The sequence below is a fragment of the Danio rerio genome, chromosome 2 (genome assembly GCF_049306965.1).
Source record: "Danio rerio strain Tuebingen ecotype United States chromosome 2, GRCz12tu, whole genome shotgun sequence".
Taxonomy (NCBI): domain Eukaryota; kingdom Metazoa; phylum Chordata; class Actinopteri; order Cypriniformes; family Danionidae; genus Danio; species Danio rerio.
This window is the reverse complement of record NC_133177.1, coordinates 11,190,041-11,210,441: the sequence shown is the minus strand read 5'-3', so window position 1 is coordinate 11,210,441 and position 20,401 is coordinate 11,190,041. Positions and strand designations below refer to the sequence as shown.

Here is a 20,401-nt window from a genome sequence, read left to right as displayed (position 1 = left end):
GCAACCCATACCGCTGAACCACCAGGGGCCGCCCCTTGCTCTTAAATGTGAGTCTGTTCTGTGCTTTCGTTTTGTTTAAGCATGAAAACGCTTTGAAATAAATATAAATGTATGAGTGTGTGTCGAAGGATATAAATCAACAGGCATATTCTTAATCTCTTTATTAATATTTTACAAGGACAAATTAATTACAATTTATTATAAAATACTGGAAACTGGAAAAAATACTGGATCCTAAACAAAAGCACACAATATTAACCTTCTAATTCTACATAGTGTCTCACGTGCAAGCAAACCAACGTATTGTTGTTTTTTAGTCATTATTTTAGCCCGTGCTGTGTTTCTTTGTGTCTCCTGAGATCTACTTTGCGCTGGAAGCCTTTGCCACACAGGTCACATCCGAAAGGTTTGAATCCAGTGTGTTTTCTGCTGTGCGTGATGAGGTTTGAACTCTGACTGAAAGCTTTGCCACACACTTGACATTTGTGAGGCTTTTCACCTGCAAAACACAAAGAGTCTTTTAGTCTCGAATAAACACACTATTATAATATTTATAAATTACACAGTAACTATGCACTGAGACCCCGCCCCGCATTGACTTGTGTCCTCTGTAGTGGACATTTCGTTTTCATAAATTTTCTTTGAATTTTTTTGAGCTACTCTTCTCAAGTCCTGCTGTACTGTTCAGAGGACATCTTGGGCTTTCTGGTGATATGTCATTTGATTGGCTGGCATGCTAGGAACCACTTCTTAGACTGCATCCAAAATGGCCGACATACAAAAAAAGCACATTTTATGGGAAGGAGAGAGGCATGTCATTTTTATTTTTTTTTACTATTATTATTACTTATATATTTGTTTATTAAAGTGTCAGGAACAATACATTTAGCTTTTAAAGCTGTTAACTTGTTTGTGTTTCAAAATAGCATCCTTTTTTAAATGTGCACTACGGACATCAGTAAATGGACAGGGGACAGAACTAAAGCAGAGAGGATTCTTTATAAGATAGTTGAGGGAGACTCTGATTTAGAGTCTGACAATCAGACAATTAGAGAGACAATTCGAGAATGACAATCAGTTTTAAATCGCTTTTATGTTAAATTTGTTTTGGCACTTTTCTTTGTTTTTTTTTTTTTTTGTTGAGTTCGGCTCTCTTTCAGACTAAACTGTTTCAGAAATTGCAATACAAAAGGAAAAAAAGGCTTTTGTTTTGTTTTTGTTACATAAATATTGGATTGATATCCCTTTACAGCCACGCCCTGTACTGTTTTGTTGTCTGAGGGGCGGTCGTTTTGAACTAAAATGGTCCTGTGGGTACGGTGGCCAGGAAGTTCAAAACAACATTACAAAGTTTGAAACACTTTTACAAAGCTCGAGACAAATTTACATTTTGAAAAACATTTTTACCTATCATCAGACACAATTACATAGGAAAAACTATTTTAACAAGGACGAAACAAATTTACATTTTAGAAAAAAATTAACAAGACGCAAAACACTTTTACAAGTCCCGAAACAAATTTACAATTACAGATTCCTTACGGAAAGAGAATGTACCACACACTGGAAGTGATGTGGAATATACCACACACTGGTAGTGACCCGGAATGTAATAGATACACTGGAAAATATCAATAATATCCAGCTCGTTTGTTTGACTTTGTAGACAGGTTTCCACAAGTCTACAACTATAAAAATCATGGTTTGACCAACTGCGATAAAACATATTAGAGTTATTCTGAGAAAATGTCAGCGTTAGAGTGCGTAGAAACAATGAAAGCACGGCACGTGTTGACTGATAAAGTTATCAAAACCCATCCTAACCTGTAGACCCGAATAGCTGTTAGATAGGTCGGTTGATACTTACGCTGAACCTTTTGGCTTGGAATCGAATCCCGTTGATGACATGTCAATTATAATTATTTATTTACATTCATTTTGGTTTATGCTGTTCTGCTGCACAGATATTAAAATCAATAATGTTTACACTGACACTGACAACAAGTAATAAGAATCTTTATTCGGTATGGGCATGTTTTGTTGCTGTGAAAAAGTGATGAATCTGACAATCTGCAAAACGTTAGTTTACATTTGAAAAGAGCCTCAGTTAACACGGAAACCAGTTAAACCGTAACACCGGCTTTATTCGGTTTACTGTTAAGAGTCCTCAAGCAGATATTTACACTGTGTAGACTTGACATCATGTCCACGATTACAGCGTACGAGTGGCCAAATCACTGTATATTTCACAGTAAAGATAAAATTCTAAAAACATTTACAGGACGATAAATAGTGCTGTAAATCTAAATACGGTATTATTTACATTTACATATGTTGTATATGATTTACAGTAAGTTACTGTAGATTCTGCAGGAAATTGTTATCAGTGCATGGATTGTTAAAGCAAGACCCTTTTTAAAATTGTGGATTTTGTGTATTTATAAGCTGCTTTTCCAGTCTAAAGGCTGGTTTATACTTCTGCTTCGAGTTATCGGCGTGATGGATTGTTTATGTATAGGTGTTTATGTTCCTCTGTGTTGAGTTTCTTCACTGGTGTTTAGTTCTTTCTGAGCGCCACCTGAAGCAATAACCGGCGGACGTACAACAACTTTAATTATAAGGTAAACACAAAACAGAAGTTTCCATCTGGAGCTCCTTCACGGGACTCAACACTTGTGTTGTTGCCACGTGTAGTTAAATCTTTCGAGATGTGTGCGTCTGTCACCCACGGTGAGGGCTATGCGACCGCGCGAAGGCTGCGCTGCACCTGCACCATACTCGTGCGCTTGACGCAGAAGTATAAATCTGCCTTAACGGGTCACGAAACACCAAAACAATACGTTTGTACGAAACAATTTTTTACTTGAGAGCTTTTCGCATCTGGAAATTGTGAAATCCAGATTTGCTGCTCGTCTCCTTTTAATAAAGACGCAGCTCCAGTTGGTGTTGATTGTCCTGTCTCTACAGATTTGGTAAGTGTGTGTGCGATCAGCGCCCTTTCTTTGTTCATTCAGATGGCAGGTATAGTTCGTATCGTCAGTAGTATTCTTTCAGTGTTTAAAGACAGACCTTAGGCAAAATGATTTCTAAGTTACTTAGTTTACGTTTATACAATATTATGGGCTGTAAGATCCGCTGTATTTGCTGCTCTCTGAGTGAAAACAAATGAACACTGCAAGCAAACTATTACCAACAGTCTTGTTGAGTTTTCGCCGCATTTTGTGACAGTATAGTCTACACACACACACACGGCTTTCTGACCTACCAAGTGCATCTGAGTTACCGAGAAATACCGAGAGTTTTTTTTCTCTTATATGACGTGCGGCCTCAAACATTTCTTTCTCCTCTGCGTGTGTGTTTGTTTTTCCTCTGTGAAAATCAGCGCGTGCCCAAATGGAAACTCCCATTTTTATTCAAATCCTTCCCTATTTTCCCTCCTCCGACACTCCCACCTAAAGGTGGCCCTTTAATGCAGAGAAAACATCCAAAGTATCTTTATTTAATGGTTACAAACCTCCATTAGTTTCTTTTGTTTCCTTTTTTTTGTTTTTGTTTTTTTTGCTGAACACACAAGAATATAATTTAAAGAATGTTGGAAACCGGTAGCCATTGACTTCTATAGTAGTAAAAACAAATGCTATGAATTTTAATGGTTACCGTATTTCAACATTTTTCAAAATATCTTCTTTTGTGCCCAACAGAATGAAGGAACTCAAAATAAAATTTTATTCTACAAAACTCTGAACTTTTTTCCTCATGACTGAGTGTATAAACGATTCTACAGAAAGCAGTAAAATTCTTTGACTCTAATATATATTAAAAATAATAATAATTTAATCTGACTGCATCCAATGTTCAGATATTTGTGCTGGAAATGTATGCAAATTTACACATTTACTAAAATTAAAAATGCACCATTTGCATAATTGCATTTAATATTTTAAAACATTTGAAATACAAAGAATGTGGTCCCACTTTATATTAAGTGGCCTTAACTACTATAAACTTCCATCAAAAAATAAATACGATGTACTTATTGTCTTCATAATGTATTGCAGAACACTACTGGTGCTCTTGAGGTGTTATACTGGTATAGTACACGTTTGGTGGTATGGGTGGGTTAAGGTGTAAGGGCTGGACAACAGTTTAATTAAAGATGTATTTACAGAAATGAATTATTACATTCAGGTGTTTAATCAATCATAAGTATAAAGTTAAAGCGTGTATTTGCACAATAAGTACATTGTAACAAATGATTAATTTCTGTGTAACTACATATTAGTTAAGGCCACTCAATATAAAGTGGGACCAAGAATAAATGTTGTGATTTTTCATGTAATCAAATTAAGTTTTTTTTTTTTTACTCTACCTGCAGAGGTAGACAGTTCATCCATTTATTCACACTCAAGTGGTTCTAAACTTTAATTAGTTTCTTTTTTTCTGTTTAACACAAAACAAGATATTCTGAAGAAAGTTGGAAAAAAGTAAGCACTGGCATACATAGTAGGAAAAACAACAAAAGAAAAACATGGAAGTCAATATCTATGTTTCCATCCGCTTGTTTTCATGTGCGTATTAGCCAAGATGCGCATCGATTTTGAAAATGAAAAGTATGCGCATAACTGAATAGGGTACACATTTTATACAAAAAGAGATCATTCTTATAAACTACAATGGGAACACATTTGCTGAAAAAACTTCACCATGCGAATTAAAGTCTTGTGATTTTGTTTTAACAGATCATGTGATGATAAAAACGAATGTGATGGACAGATGGACAAACCAGCAGACTGACCACATGTAAAACAGCTGAAATTGTTTTGGTCAGTCAAAAATCCCTCAGCCAAAGTTTGTCATCAAAGTGGTTCAGTATTATTACCTCCCAAAACTGTCCTGAGCGCCTCTAAAATTCATTGTGCTTTCATTTTTGAATGACTATTTTATTCAATTTAAAAGATGCGTTTAAGATCTGATTCCTATAAAAAACCAGCAACCTCACTGCCTGGCTGGGATACGATATAAAGTTGGTCTCAGGCCAAACAAGAAGCGCTGCATTGAAGTATATTTTTCCGAGCCATGTGTTTAAAATATTGAAATTAATTTTACCTCAGTATTTTCAATGGAGTTATAGACATTTAAAGGGGTTTTCATCTCTTTATAAGCTTTAACAACCAATCGGATGCTTAAGTCTATTTAACTGATTATATTTGAATTACATTACAACATCAATGTTGTAAAAAGGAACCATTCATTCATTCATTCATTTTCTTGTCGGCTTAGTCCCTTTATTAAACCGGGGTCGCCACAGCGGAATGAACCGCCTAAAAGGAACTATATGAAATTAAAAATAGTCACATAAAGCTTCACCAGAAGTTCACCACTGGCTGAAAAACACTAGCTGTGCATGTAATATATTGCTGCCAGTTTAACAGGAGGTGATGAATTTATTCTCTTTGGCTCATTGACTCATTGTATGGAAATGCTGATTAATTTGCAAAAATTCAATGTAATATTCCAGTTTTGCTCTAATTTTAAGTCTAAGTTGTATATTTGGATGGAAACATAGCCATAGGCTGCTTTTTTCCAACATTAGAATATCTTCCTTTGTGTTTAATAGAAGAGAGAAACTCAAAGCGGTTTGGAATAATTGAGCAAATGATGGCCGAATTTTCATTTTTGGGTGCACTATCCCTTTAAATAGTCAAATACATCAGCAGTACTTTTACACGAGAAAATTCACAGTGTCTGTTGTCAAAACCTATTGAAGGCAAGCCTAATGATTAAACGATTAGCCTAAAAAGCATAACAGCTATTGCTAATGCCAACTCTGTGACAGTTCACATAGAGAGCAAAAGCTGCTTTGTGATTGGTTAAGATGTGCTCTGTGTAACCAAGTTAGCATTACAGTTTTTCCAATGGTAAGTAATGATATGTGTCTCCCCATAGTAAGCAAATCTTTGTGTTGAATGCTAAAATGATTCACCTGTATGAATGAACGTGTGCTTCTTCATATCAGATTTCTGATGGAAGCGTTTTCCGCAGTACTGACAGGGATACGGTCTGGTGTCCGAGTGGATGAGAAGGTGCGTGGACAAAGTGGACGATCTCTTAAAGCTTTTGTCACAGATTTTACAGCTGAAGACCCTTTCCTGCAAATAAACGATCATGAGTAAGTATCATCCAGGTTTACAATTCTGACATTACTATTGAATGTTGTGAGAATTGAAGCGTACTTGTGAATGGACGGCTTTATGTTGCTCCAGACTGACGGCGTGGCCGAAGGTTTTGCCACAGATTTCGCAGGCAAAGGGCCTTGTGCCGCTGTGTGACCTTCGCACGTGAACTTCCAAGCCATGGGGAGTGGAAAACACCTAATTACAAATTAAAAGCACACAAGTCTTTAGAAGAAAAAACAGTGATTTGTTTGAAACAGTGTAGTTTACATTCATATCTTTAAAGTATAATATTTTATACTTATCAAAATTGTATTGGTCTAAAGCAATTTAGACATAAAAGTCCACAATTTTGACCAAGCATATGAAAATGAAACTTGGATTTCCTATACAAAAAAAAGAAGTAACAGTGTTTATGGCAGTATTGGTTGTCAAATGGATAATGTTTTGATTTTGATTGCCATTGGATAACTCATCCAATTAGATAACGTTTTACTTCAAATACCATGGTCAAACTAGTCAAGTATACATTCTTGCAATTCTGTTTGGTTGACAATTTGGAGTATACATTCTATAATTCTAAGAAAAAAGTTTAAATTGCCCAAACATTTTATCATCCATAATTCCAAATTTATATAACAGAAAACTGCAACCCACAAATTACTTATTTAGACAATTAAAAGTGTTTTGATTTTGATTGCCAATTGGATAACGCATCCAGTTATGTAGTGTTTTTCAACAAATTCCAAGTTTGATTTTTGGGTAGAGGCACAAAATCATAGTTAATTTGTGGTCAACTACCTGATTTCTCTTTATTTGGAGTAAAAAACCATTGCTAATTAGGCTTAAATTGCAAGATAGAAACTAAGAATTCTTCATTTTTCTTGCAAGTTGAAGCATATGTTTTTAAAAAACAAAATAAAAGTATATTCTTCCTCATGATTCTGTTTAGATTGGCAGTTTTGAGTATACATTCTATAATTCAAAGATAAAAAGTGTAAATTACCCAAACATTTTATCATCTGTGTTGTCAAATTTATAAAACAGAAAACTGCAACACACAAATTACATATTTTGATAATTAAAAGTGTTTTGGTTTTAATTGCCAGTTGGATTACACATCCAGTTATGTAGTGTTTTACAGCAAATAAAATGGTTGAGCTATGGGTAGAGGCACAAAATCCTAGTTAATTTGTGGTCAACTACCTGATTTCTCTTTATTTGTAGTAAAAACCATTGCTAATTTAGTTTGAATTACAAGATAGAAACTAAGAATTCTTAATTTTTCTTGCAATCATGTTGCGGAAATGGGTTTTCTAGACAAATACAAATTCAAGCATATGTATATTTAAAAACAAAAGTATATTTTAGTCAAAATTCTGTTTAGATTGGCAATTTGGAGGTAAATATTCTGTAATTCTAAGACAAAAAGTGTAAATTACCCAAACATTTTATCATCTGTATTTCCAAATTTATATAACAGAAAACCGCAACACACAAATTACTTATTTAGACAATTAAAAGTGTTTTGGTTTTGATTGCCAATTGGATAACGCATCCAGTTATGTAGTGTTTTTCAACAAATTCCAAGTTTGAATTATGAGTAGAGGCACAAAATCCTAGTTAATTTGTGGTCAACTATCTGATTTCTCTTTGTTTTATTTGTAGTAAAAACCAATGCTAATTTAGTTGCAATTACAAGATATGATCTAGAAATTTTGATTTTCATTTCCAATCGGATAAATCATCCATTTGGATAATGTTTTACAACAAATGCCATGGTCAAACTAAAATGATGTGGCTAGAGTCATAAATCAAAGTTAAATTTTTGGTTAACTAAATTATTTTTCTTTGTTTAATTCGTACTTAAAACCGTTGCTAATTTAGTTTGAATCAAGATATAAACTAAAAATTCTCCATTTTTCTTGCAATCGGATTGTGGAAACAGGATTTTTAGACAAATACAAATTCAGATTGTCAACTTTTAGTAAACATTGTATAATTTTAAGACAAAACTGCTAAATTACCCAAACATTTTATAATCTGTAATTCTATATTTATATAAACTGCAACTCGCGAATGACTTATTCTGACAATTAAAACAGTTTTGATTTTGATTACCAATTGGATAACTCATCCAATTGGATACTGTTTTACTCTAAATACCATTTTCAAACTAGAACGATGTGGGTATAGTCGTAAAATCATTCAAAAAAGTTCATTTGTGGTCAACTACCTTATTTTGCTTTGTTTAATTCGTTGTAAAAACCATTGCTAATTTAATTTGAATTGCAAGATAAGAGCTAAGAATTCTTTATTTTTTTTCTTGCTGAAATGGGATTCCTAGACAAATACAAATTCAAGCATATATATATTATATTAAATATAAGTAATGGGACTAATTACTTTTGGACCCTTAACAAGTGGGAGGCACATATAAAAACTGTTGCAATTCCTACAGCGTTCACCTAGTTTGGATGTAAAGACCCTCAAATTAAAGCTGACAGTCTGCACATTTTGTTCGTTTAATTTTAAATCGATTGTGTTGGTCTATAGAGCCAAAAATGTTAGAATTGTGTCGATGTACAATTATTTATGGCCCTAACTGTATATAAAACATGCAAACTACATATTCTGACAATTAAAAGTCTAAATTGTGAGGTTAAAGTCGAAGCTACAATTCTGCTTCCATAAGCAGCGGGATTAAATATGAAATTTTTACAAAGAATCGAAAAAAGCCATTTAATTTTGCGACTTTAAGATTTTTTTTTTTCAATGCAGCGACTGATAATAATGCTTGAGTATCTATAAGAAGCAAAATATTCTGAATCTAAATTTTTTATACCTTAGTGCATTTTATGCATTTGTAGGACCCGCTTAGTTGAAGTCGTGTGCACGTCATATCTGACTCTGAATCAGTCTCTGCTACTTTAGTCGACATCTTGAAGTCAGTGTAAAAGCCTCGATTATCCAGCAGGTTAGGGGTCAGGGAGCCATAGTCCTGGTAAAATCGCCTAGATTGTGTTGGTTGGATGAGGAGATGAGCGCTCGGCCTTCTGTCCATAGCATCGTAAACCCCCACTGACGAGTCTGAATCCACAGAAACACGATTGCAGGACTGAATGAGATGCCTGAGCTCAGATGATGAATGAGACCAAACGTATGGACGGAAGGACATGTCGAAAGGCTGAGAGTCGTCTGGAGAAGGAACCGGGCATTTATCCAGATCTACAGTCAGATATGAAAAAGTATAATGAGCTATTTTGCATTACACTGTAAAAAAAACTTTGTAGTACAAAAATTGTCGCATGTATTGACATAATTACTGTAAAATAGACTTACAGTACACTCCAAACATATGTTTGCTGCTTGTTTAAACTACTTATTTAAAATGAGCTGAAACAACTCAGCAATTGACATTTTTTGGGACAACTTAATTGTTTTAAGTTCAATCCATTCAAATTATTTACGTTAACTTAATTGCATAATGGAACCCTAAAACATTTTTGCTTTTATTACTGTTTTATTACAGTAAAAGTATATATTTTTTTGTTTTACAATTTTATATTGGCTGTGAAGGGCATCCTCTGCGTGAAACATATGCTGGATAAGTTGGTGGTTCATTCCGCTGTGGTGACCCCTGATTAATAAAGATACTAAGCTGAAAAGAAAATAAATTATTAAATTTTATATTTTAAAACTTTACAATTTGTATAAGCACTGCTTTACTACAAATACCATAATTAGCTTGGGTTACACCAAAACTAGAGTTGAGTAGTAGTTACCATGCTTTTTTTTATTTATAGTAAAACAATGGTTAATTCCAGGGTAGATTGTGATATTGATAATGTAAATTGATAATGTAAATTAATGTAAATTAAAATCCTGTAACTTTAGTATATAAAATACACTGAGAGCCACCATAAACACACAAAGCTACACACAATGAATCGAAACTCATCAGCTTTTCATGAATCTCAGGTAAATATTGATGATTTGAAGTTGCAAATATAGTGCCAAGCACATAAATTAAAAACACAATCAAGGTAGCACATGACACTATTATAATGAAATAATGTTATACAGCGAGTAGCCCTTTTAAGTTAAAACACAGAGACAGTATTTTCTCCACTTGCTTTGGTTTTACTAACTTAGAAAAATACACTTTTTAATTGTAATCAAAAGACAAATTTGGAGACCTCAAAAATTGTTAGTTTGTCGGTGTAAATTTTACAAAGGAAATGGCAAGTAACACATTTATTTAAACATTAAATTCTTATTTAAAGTATTAAGAATCTATTTGTATTTTTATGTTCATTCTTTGGTTTAGTACAAGTACTTGATTGTTAATGAAGCTTTAACGGTGAAATCTTTCTTTGAATTCTTAAAATATTATAGTCCATGTGTTGTCACCAGTGTTGAGGGTAATGCATTACAAGTAATGTGAGTTTTGTAATTAGATTACTTTTTTCAAGTAACTAAGTTAATTTGAACTTGTAGTACTTGTAGAACTTTAAGTAACGAAGTTGCTAATTTCCCAATGTTTTGGCTTACAGCTCTCCTATCCACATGTTGAGAGAAATTATACATTGCTCAGCATATATTAGTACACCCCTCACAAATCTCACTTTGAAATTTATATTTTTAATAGGAAGCTATACAATATTATATTTGTGCTTATAGATTAGATTAGTTAGTACCAAAGCCAAATCTGGAGCTTATCCAACAAAATAACGTATGATAACGGTAACAAAAAAAAAACTAGAACACCCAAATGTATGTAACATTAAAATATTAAATACAAATTCTAGAGAAGCAAAAAAATAATAATTAAAAATTCAGTTTAAATTTTGTAGGTTGTAATTTTTATTTGCAATGTTTTGCTTGAATTTAATTGTATTATCTTTTAATTTCTAAATATGTTTGGTGACAAAAAGTATTATTTTAATAAATATAGGCCTATCTGTTGAATAAATCTGTTTTGTTTAAATGCACCAAAATACATAGCCTATATTCACTGAGAAATGGAGAAAAATATTAATTTAATGTGGTGTACTGCAATTATGCTGAGCACTGTAAGTCGTATACGATGTTGTAACATGATACCTTATGTAGCCCTAACATAAATCTGAATTCACTCTCACTTACACAATAACTAATTTAGTATCCTGTAAACAGTATAAAACATAAAATGCAATCTCAGAATATTAATTTCTCAAGAATGCTTCAATTTTCGAAGTCTTTTTCCAAGCTTATTTTTTTTTAAACTTATGGTTAAAACCAGCCTGATCTCACGAGAAAACGTAAGTATTTTACTTTTTGTTCGTTTAGTGGCTAATTCGTATGAGTTCAGTCGTACAAAATGTACGATTTAAACAAGGAGGCGTGGCACCCATCATACTAAATTGTACGAATAAAATCTTACAATTCATACAAATTAGCCACTAAATTAAAAAGTTACGAATTGCCGTGAGATTGCATGGAATAAAACCTATATATTGTCAAAATGTTAAAAAGCAACACCACTGAAAGCTGTTTTAACTGCACCTCAACTGTACAGACGTGACCTTTTCTTCAGCCTGAGGTTTATTCACGTCACATTTCACTTTTGGTGTAAAAGGGCATTATATCTGTTTTTTTAAACCAAGTTTTTAAACTATTATTACAAACATGCAAGCCAAGCACAACTAATGCAAGATAACTCATGAAGGCCTCATTATATTTCCTTAAAAAGTAAATTGTTAACAAATTTAATTACTTTTTAAAAGAAGCAACACAAGACTGTAACGCATTACTTTTGAAAGTACCTTTCCCTAACACTTGCGATCACATTTCTGTTTCTCGTTTTAGGGTTTGTCTGATTGATTCAGTGCAGCACATTAACCATATCTAATGGCATAACGGCAGGCATAAGTCTAATGGCAGGCTAATTGACTCTTTTGCCTGTGAAATTAAATTAAAAAAAAAAAAAAGTTCCATGTCAGTGCCAAAATATGCATTTGGAACATTATTTTGAAGAAAAGTACACCATTTATCTAACTGCCTATGGTAGGTTAGCCTATATACCCTGTAAAAAGTTTTTATTGGAGAAAAAACATAAAATAATGGCCGTTAAATTACAGAAGTTGAACAGAAGTTTAAATGTAAATAAATCTGTATTTTAACGGATGTTATTTTACAGTACATTTCTGTAATTTAATGGCCGTTATTTTACATTTTTATGGCACCCCACCTGCCGGAAAAGAAAAAAAGGTAAAATTGTATTGTATTATTTTTTTATTTCTTTTTTTTTTTTTTTATACAATGTAGGCTATCCATACTGCTGCTCATTCTGATTTGTATTTAGGGGAGAGTGGGGACAGTTGCAACACTTTTTGCATTTCCTTAAGTTTCTCAGAGACAATGTTTTTTGAAAACCCCAAATTTTAGTATAAAAACCAACATCTATTAGACACCCACCCATATTGCTATAATATATGATAAAATATGCAGAATTTAAAATTGTACAGACACAGTCAAATGTTGCAACTGACCCCGAGCATGGGGACGGCTGCAACAACCCACAGGGACAGTAGTAACATTTATTTAAATGTTATAAAAAACAATCTAAAACATCAGGTTTGATTTTATTTTATTTATTCTATTTATTTTTATTTATTTATTTTTGTAAACAGACTAAATGTAAATTGGTTAAACTGTTAAATGTGTTAAATTGGCCAAATAAATACAGACTATTAAAAGAATAAGCAACAGCCAATAATCAGGCCTAAAAAAACTGAACAAAAATATTTTTAAATCTAGACTGAACCTTTACTAAACCTCTTCTTAGAACTTTGAAATGAATTAATTGATCAAAGATCTTTTTTTAAATTAAATTACATTGAAACTGATCAAATTTAATTTGTACATTTTTAATATGGCAAGCGTTTAGATGAAATTTGTCATTGGGGACAGATGTCAACCCTGAATAAACTGTCAATGCTAAGATTAACATAATAGATTTAACGCTTGATAGCTATACCTTTAAAACCAAGAAAACAGTGATTTAAATTATACAAATGAACAATGTTTCACACACACACAAAACTAATTAGACAGTATGAGAAATTTTCTTAACATAAAAAATTACTCTTTTACCTCAAAATGGGTTTTATACTGAAGGAATGGTCACATATGGGTAATTTCTCTCAGATTAAAGAGGCATCTAACTGAGACTATGTAGTGTGAATATTATCACTCTCATTCCTGAATGGAGGAATAAGATGTCTTGTTGCAACTGCATCATGTTGCAACCATCCTCACTCTTTTCTAATGTATAGCCTAATACGTTCACATTTTTGTAAAGATTCTCTGAAATAATTATTGTGAAAATACAAATACAGTTTAATTTTACAGTTTAAGCTAGAACAGACCCGGCGAGGTTCCTGATGACAGGGGTCTCCAGAAGTCCTCATAGTCGGATGAGCGGTCACACACACTGCCCTCGCAGCTCAGCGGGGACTGTTGAGAAGACTGATCTGCCGTGCACACCATGCTGGCTTTAGGGGACTGATTGCCCACATCCAGCGGGCTTTCAGGAGCCTGTCCGGTTTGACTTTCTAAACCCAATTGAAAATTAACAATGCGATAATAAATAGAAATATAAATTTTAACGTTGATATAAACGTCGTACCTTGGCAAGTGAGAAGTTTCTCGATTGAGATGCAGTTGTCATCCAGGTAACGGGGCTGATGATAACTGTGCGCCCGTTTGCTCTTCACCAAAAATGACCTCGGCATGTTTACGCTCCGTTATCAGCTTCAGGGTCACCAATCACTCACAGCTCTCCAATCTAGCCTGAAAATGGCACAAAAATATGGATTCAGTCCCAAGAGCGCTGGTGTGAAAAAGTGCACCTGATGTTCACTGAACTCAGAACAGCAGGTCTGTCAAATCTCTATCGTGCGGCCTTTAGCAATCAAAACCTCCCAAATAAAGCAAAAGCTATTTGAAGTCGAGGAACCGCACGGCGCACTTTGTTATAAGGCTTCTTTGGGAACTTGATCTTATTTAGTAAGCTGATCCTCCGTCAGCATGATACATCAACCTCGCGTTACGTCCAAGTAACAGCCTGCAAATGGAGCCCAGGGTATTATTGCCAATAACTAATTGACTTTGTTTTGGTCGCTAATAACCAGTGGTGGTAAGAGTACAAAAAAATTGTACTCAATTACAAGTACTGTTACATTGCTGAAATTGTACTCAATTACAAGTAAAAGTACTGGTGTTAAAAAGTACTCAAGTAAAAGTACAAATTACTCTTCGTAAAAACTACTCAAATTACAAAATTACAAATTACTTTTTTAGCTTGGCGGTATTGGTGGAATTATCCATAAATGCGGAGTCAGACAAGATCAAGGCAGTAAAACACATTTTACACAACACATTTAAAGATACTATAAACACTTTTAAAACTGTGTAAACAGCATTAATTATAGATTATAATTATAGAGCACCTATAGAGGAAACCCACGCCAACATGGGGAGAACATGCAAACTCCACACAGAAACACCAACTGACTCAGCCAGGGCTTCAACCAACAAACTTTTTGCTTTGAGGCGATAGCAATACCCACTGCGCACCATGATTATTTTACAAAAAACAATGTTCTGCTATTTTGAGTATAAAGATAACAGAAATATGCACAAATGCACGACTTTTTATCATTTCAAATGATGCCTCTTTTATCTGTACGATCAATAGATGATTTAATATATATAAAAAAAAAACACTTGCAAATTATGGAGAAACATTGTTAATTACCTAATTCGCGAACTGAACCGTCAGAAACCACAGAACAACACTGCCTAGTGCCTAAACATATTATTAATAAATTAAATATCACACAAATTAAGTTATGTCTTCTTACCATAATGTTTTTTTTTTCAGATTATAGACTGAAGTCTTGTAAAAAAAAAAGGGTTTCTGCAGATATCATAATGTCAAATTTAAGACTTTTTAAGACTTTGTCACATCTTTAATATTGTTCAATTTTATTGTTTAATTTTAAAAATAATTATTTTTCATTATTTTTATAATTTATTATGATTACAAAGTTGGGTGACGGGGTGGGGCAGTGGGTAGCGATCTCGACTCAAGGCAAAAAGGTCGCTGGTTCAAGCCTTGGCAGGGTCAGTTGGCATTTCTGTGTGGAGTTTGCATGTTCTCCCCATGTTGCATGGGTTTGCTCAAGATGCTCCGGTTTTCCCCACAGTCCAAAGACATGCATTTTAGGTGAATTAGGTAAGCTAAATTGTCTGTTGTTGTAAATGAGAACAGGTTGCAGCTGGAAGGGCATCCGCTGTGTAAAACATATGCTGGATAAATTGGCGGTTCATTCTGCTGTGGCGACCCCAGATTAATGAAGGAACTAAGCCAAAAAGAAAATTAATGAATGATTATAAAGTTTTATAACTTTTCAAGATTTTTTAAATCAAAGTTTGATGCATCACTCACTTTTGTTTATATCTCGGACAGTTCTACCTATTAAAGTTAAATATCAATGACAACAGAACATGGGTTACTCCACAATATTTTTTTTTTTATTCTGGCAAGAATAATAGCAACAAAATAAGATTTTTTTGCCTACTCAACAATTGACACATTATTGTCTGGCTAGTTTCTGTCCTCTACTAATGAGCTGAAAAGGCAATAATGGTCCAACAATCCTGTCCATCATCACCAATAAAGCCTAGAAATTGGGCATCAGTATACTGTAAGCCGATGGGTTTATATATTATTTTCCAGTTATCAAATACTTAATTTGTTACTTAATTTTTGTTACATTGCTTTAACTTCAAAATGATACATCAGTGTAAAACCTATAAATGGTGGAAAAACATTCTGTAATCTTAAAACTACCTGGGTCTCCACTTTTGCCATGGCCTCTTTTTTGTTGTAACAAACTTATCCCCCAGGTTTTTCCAAACTTTAACAAAACACTTCCTTTCCATGGCTGTTGCAATTTCTAGCCAAGAATTGTTGGTCATCTGGTTATCTCTATGCTGATCACGCGTGGTCGGAGTTAAGATGTCTGTACAGCTGTACTGTTACAGACAAAATCTCTTCAAAGCGATTCAAATTTAACTCAAATCAAGCGCGGCGCCGCGAGAACTGTTCACCCGAAATCATGTCGCCCGCGTCCAAAGTGAACCTCCGCAAACACGGCGATGACGTCACATTCGCCGCGCGCACTGAGCTATTGCATGCTGGTATTATTTGTAGTTTTAATACTGCAAATTACAATAGGACTAGTGAAATAAAGAACTACACCACCACGAAACCAAGCAACAACAAAAAAATAATTTAAATGAGCATTAGAAGTAGCGTTACTTGTACATCGGAAAAATAAGACCTGTGCAAACATATTTCAGATCTAGAACAGCGAATTGAAGACTTTTTAAGGGCTAAAATTTAGATGTATTTTAGACATCAAGTGTTGTTTTGGTCATTTTAAACCGCTTCAACCATTTCAGTATTATATTATATTAATAATGACCTCCAGAATTGTCAAGAGTTTCTGCACTCCGTGTCTCGCGCCTTCAAACGCCAGCGCGCGTTCACTGCGTGCAGGATTGCCTTCTGATGCGTCACTTATTAAATAAAGATAATTTATTCACGCAGCTTCTCCTACTGATGCTAATTCTGTTTTTACTTTTGATATTTGTCGCCAGTTAATCAGAAGGTGGCAATTTTGTTCTCTTTGACTTGATGGTCTTTTATGCGATATTCCAGTTTTGGGCATATATTTAATTAGCATTTTAGATGATAATATAGCTATTCACATCAGCACATCTGTCCCCTTTCTTCCCTATGTACCTGTAGGTGAACAGTTCCTCCGGGTGTGGCCATGCATTCATCCTCTGCTGTTTCTTCCTCATTTCTTCTGTCTTAAATCTCCATATGTCAATTGATAACTTTGTGACTGTTTGATGATGGTCAGCTCACGTAAATCTGCAGTAGCCTGAACTTGTTTTTCGGTTCAAATAATGTACCAGGCTTTTCATTGGTCCTTTAAGATCAGCTTTTTTTTATTGGCTACCGAAATGCTGGTCAGTGCGTGGCTGAAATATTAATTTATTTACAGTACTCTGTAACGAATTGTCATTATAAAAGTAACGAAGTAGATTACTCAGCTAAATTTGTACTCAAGTACAAGTAAAATTACAAGCTTAAAATTTTACTCATGAAAGTACAATTACCCCAAAAATGTACTTAATTACAGTAACGTGAGTAGTTGTAATTCGTTACTCCCACCACTGCTAATAACCTGATGGCGAAGTTTAAAGAACATCAAACTCCGAGCAGGCCATAAAATACATTTGACACCGCAAATTTATAGGCATATCCCACTAATAATAAGGAAGAAAACAATTAGGTCAATTAGAGTAGCCTATATGGCATATTAAACACGAACAGAATTTTCTCACGCACACTGTTGGGATATAGCCTATCAGGACGACTTTAGGAATATGATGTTCTTCTTTGTATTTATACATGAAGTCAATAAAGTAGCCTATAAAATGTGACCGCATTCATCATGAAATACAATTTATTCGTTATTCATTATTAATGTAGCCTACCCTCAAAAAATGACTTGTTCAAACTACTTATCTAACATGAGCTGAATCAACTCAACTCTTCAGGTTTTTTGAGGGGTAACTCAATTGTTTTATGTTCAATCCACTTAAATTTGTAAAAACGATTAAGCTAATAGATTTCTGTTGGGACAAGAATTGTGTGGAATCCAGCATTTTTACAGTGTATGGGATATATCGCCACTGTATGGCCTCAGAAAATTATTAGAATTATTAGAATATTAGATTATTCTTTGGCCCATGTGTAAATCGTATAAAATGTTTTTTTAACACAACATATTTCATCTCATTACAAAAAAAAAAAATTACAAAGACAAAAACATCAAAGAAAAAAACGATTACTGAATTAAAATATTTGTAAAGTATAAACATAAAAAATAAAATAATAAAGTATTATATAATTATCAAATAAATACTCATGATATAAAAGTTCATTTTCTACAATAGCAGAGTTTTTGTTACTTTTTTAAACAAATGCTGAGGACAGAATCCCTTAAGGTGATTAATTTCAGAAGTATTTTTTTAGATCAGAGAATGAAACTTATAGGCCTAGTCAACATTACAATGTTAAAAATGTTACATGTTCTATTTTGTCTTGAATCTTATAAAAACCCTCCACAAAGATCAAATAGCCTAATGTTAAATGAATTAAAAAATCTCCTAGCACCCCCTTGCGGACCCCACATTGCGGTCCTCGGACCCCATTTAAACTAAGGCATTAGACTGCGTATTCTTTTATCTGTAGTAAAGTAATCCAATGGTACCAACATAAGACAGTCTAGCTACGAAGTGACCGGACACATCAGCTTCAGAACCCAGCAGTGAGATGTTGGATTGAATGAGGAGGTGCACCGACTCGCTCACAATTTCTGAATTGAAACACCCTCTGTAATCATTTCTATTCATAATACAAATTTTTGTAGACATTTAGAATTAAAATCAAAAGATGTGTAAAAAAAACATGTATCTAGAAACTAGACAAACTCTTCAAGGAGCTTGATCAGTGCGTCAATAAAACTATACCCAAAAAACGAACAAATAAAAGTGACTTCAGAATAAAATACAAGAGTAAATTAAATGATATCATTTCTAAAAGATATGATTTCTGTTGTCATTACAGTGTGCATTGGGTCAGTTTTGAGCTGTCCTGAGTGAGGACGGGACTCACCTGTTGCTGTGCGCTCCTGTGTCCCGCTATAGAGATGAGTGGAGTGGAGTTTAATGCTGTGCTGCTCTGTCTCCGGCCACAGCGGCGCAAACACGCGCCTTAAATACACATTAGAACTTCCTGAACGCGACCGTGTTTGATCACGTCTCTCTCACACACACACATTTCACCTCATTTTCGGACGTGTCCGCAGCTATACACGACCTCCTGCGTTTTCTGTCAGCTAAAAGAGGACATCGTGAAAATGGAGCGAACTGCGTGCGATGATGTGGCCTGACTCTTCTTGACGCCCAGTGATCTAAATCACATTAGGATTTTTGACTTGTTCCGTGTGGGACGATTTTATATTTGTTCCAGGTGTGGTTTACTGCAATTATTCTTCCAGGAATAACATCCAGCCGACGCAGGGTGTTATTGCATATTCAAAAATACAGTCAAATTCATAAAGAAAATTACTTGAATACCTCCTAATTAAATGTGAGTCTTCTTGCTGCACCGTTAAGCTCCAAAAAGATTCATTTAAAGGCATTTAAAATGTAAATAATAAATACTTTATAGACCACTTCAATGTGGTAATCTCGTTGGCTCATGAATATTACTTGCTTGTTGTCAAACTATTTCATAACTGTAAGATAAGGCAATTCAATCATAACCTAATGTTAAAACAGTTATCATAGCATTATTTATCTATATGTGGCTTTTTGGGGGTTCTTGGAAGCTATAGAAATTAAAAATGTAATACAGGAAATATGTTGGGACCAACGTTTTTGTTTACATCTCTCAAAATGGTCTATAAATGTGTCGTGTACAAAAATATTTGACAAATATAAAATATTAACTTAATTCACATAATGCAAATTATACTAAATAACACGCATGTACGAATTTTTAGCTTTAAAATTAATATTTTTCAATTGGTAATATTTTGCAAGAACATAAGAGAATGATATTATTTACTACACAGGTAGTGTTACATTAAAATACTCCCATGTTTCACACTTTAAAGTTCATTATGACACTAACAAAAACATCATTTCATTTAAAAATGTAGCAAAACACTATAAAATAAAAGTATAAACTAATCTTAAAAATTTTATATACAGTCAACAGAGGTGGATTTAGTGATTTGGGAGCCCTAAGCAATTCCAGCCATGGGGTCCAAAAGTTTGTACTTAATTTTATTCTTAATTGATTTATTTATATCACTCAACCACCTTTTCTATATTTTGACTTTTTGCAAAATAATAACAACATGTAAAGTATCTTTTCAAATGATTTGTTTCATCATTTCACAACTAAAGTCGTATATCAACTATTTTTTTTTTATAGTTTTAATTATGTTGTAATTAAATATTTTACTTTTTTAAATTACGTTTTTAAAACTAAATCTTTTCCAAATTTGACTGCTGGACTGCTCCATGAT

The 20,401-nt window shown here is 33.7% G+C and overlaps 2 protein-coding genes across 6 annotated transcripts in view; one reads left to right on the top strand and one right to left on the bottom strand.

Moving 5' to 3' along the window:
• LOC137487670 (uncharacterized) overlaps positions 1 to 20,401 on the top strand; it is a 579,101-nt gene that overhangs the window by 553,473 nt on the left and 5,227 nt on the right. The window lies entirely within an intron of this gene.
• Positions 148 to 19,052, bottom strand: gfi1aa (growth factor independent 1A transcription repressor a). 3 transcript variants are annotated; one of them, XM_073917443.1, is made up of 7 exons: positions 17,032 to 17,205; positions 13,846 to 14,009; positions 13,586 to 13,771; positions 9,019 to 9,401; positions 6,234 to 6,371; positions 5,984 to 6,149; positions 148 to 499 (listed from the first exon to the last, which is right to left on the bottom strand). In XM_073917443.1, the coding sequence occupies exons 2-7, from the start codon at positions 13,949 to 13,951 to the stop codon at positions 321 to 323; spliced, it is 1,158 nt and encodes a 385-aa protein (XP_073773544.1). In that variant the 5' UTR covers positions 13,952 to 14,009; positions 17,032 to 17,205; the 3' UTR covers positions 148 to 320.

Bases quoted from the DNA above. Each gene is read 5' to 3' on its own strand.
- gfi1aa (XM_073917443.1), bottom strand. From the start codon at position 13,951: ATGCCGAGGTCATTTTTGGTGAAGAGCAAACGGGCGCACAGTTATCAT. The intron at 13,772-13,845 runs GTACGACGTTTA...AATTGGGTTTAG, and splicing joins GAAACTTCTCACTTGCCAAG to AAAGTCAAACCGGACAGGCT. The intron at 9,402-13,585 runs GTCTGTTCTAGC...ATCTGACTGTAG, and splicing joins GTCATCAGGAACCTCGCCGG to ATCTGGATAAATGCCCGGTT.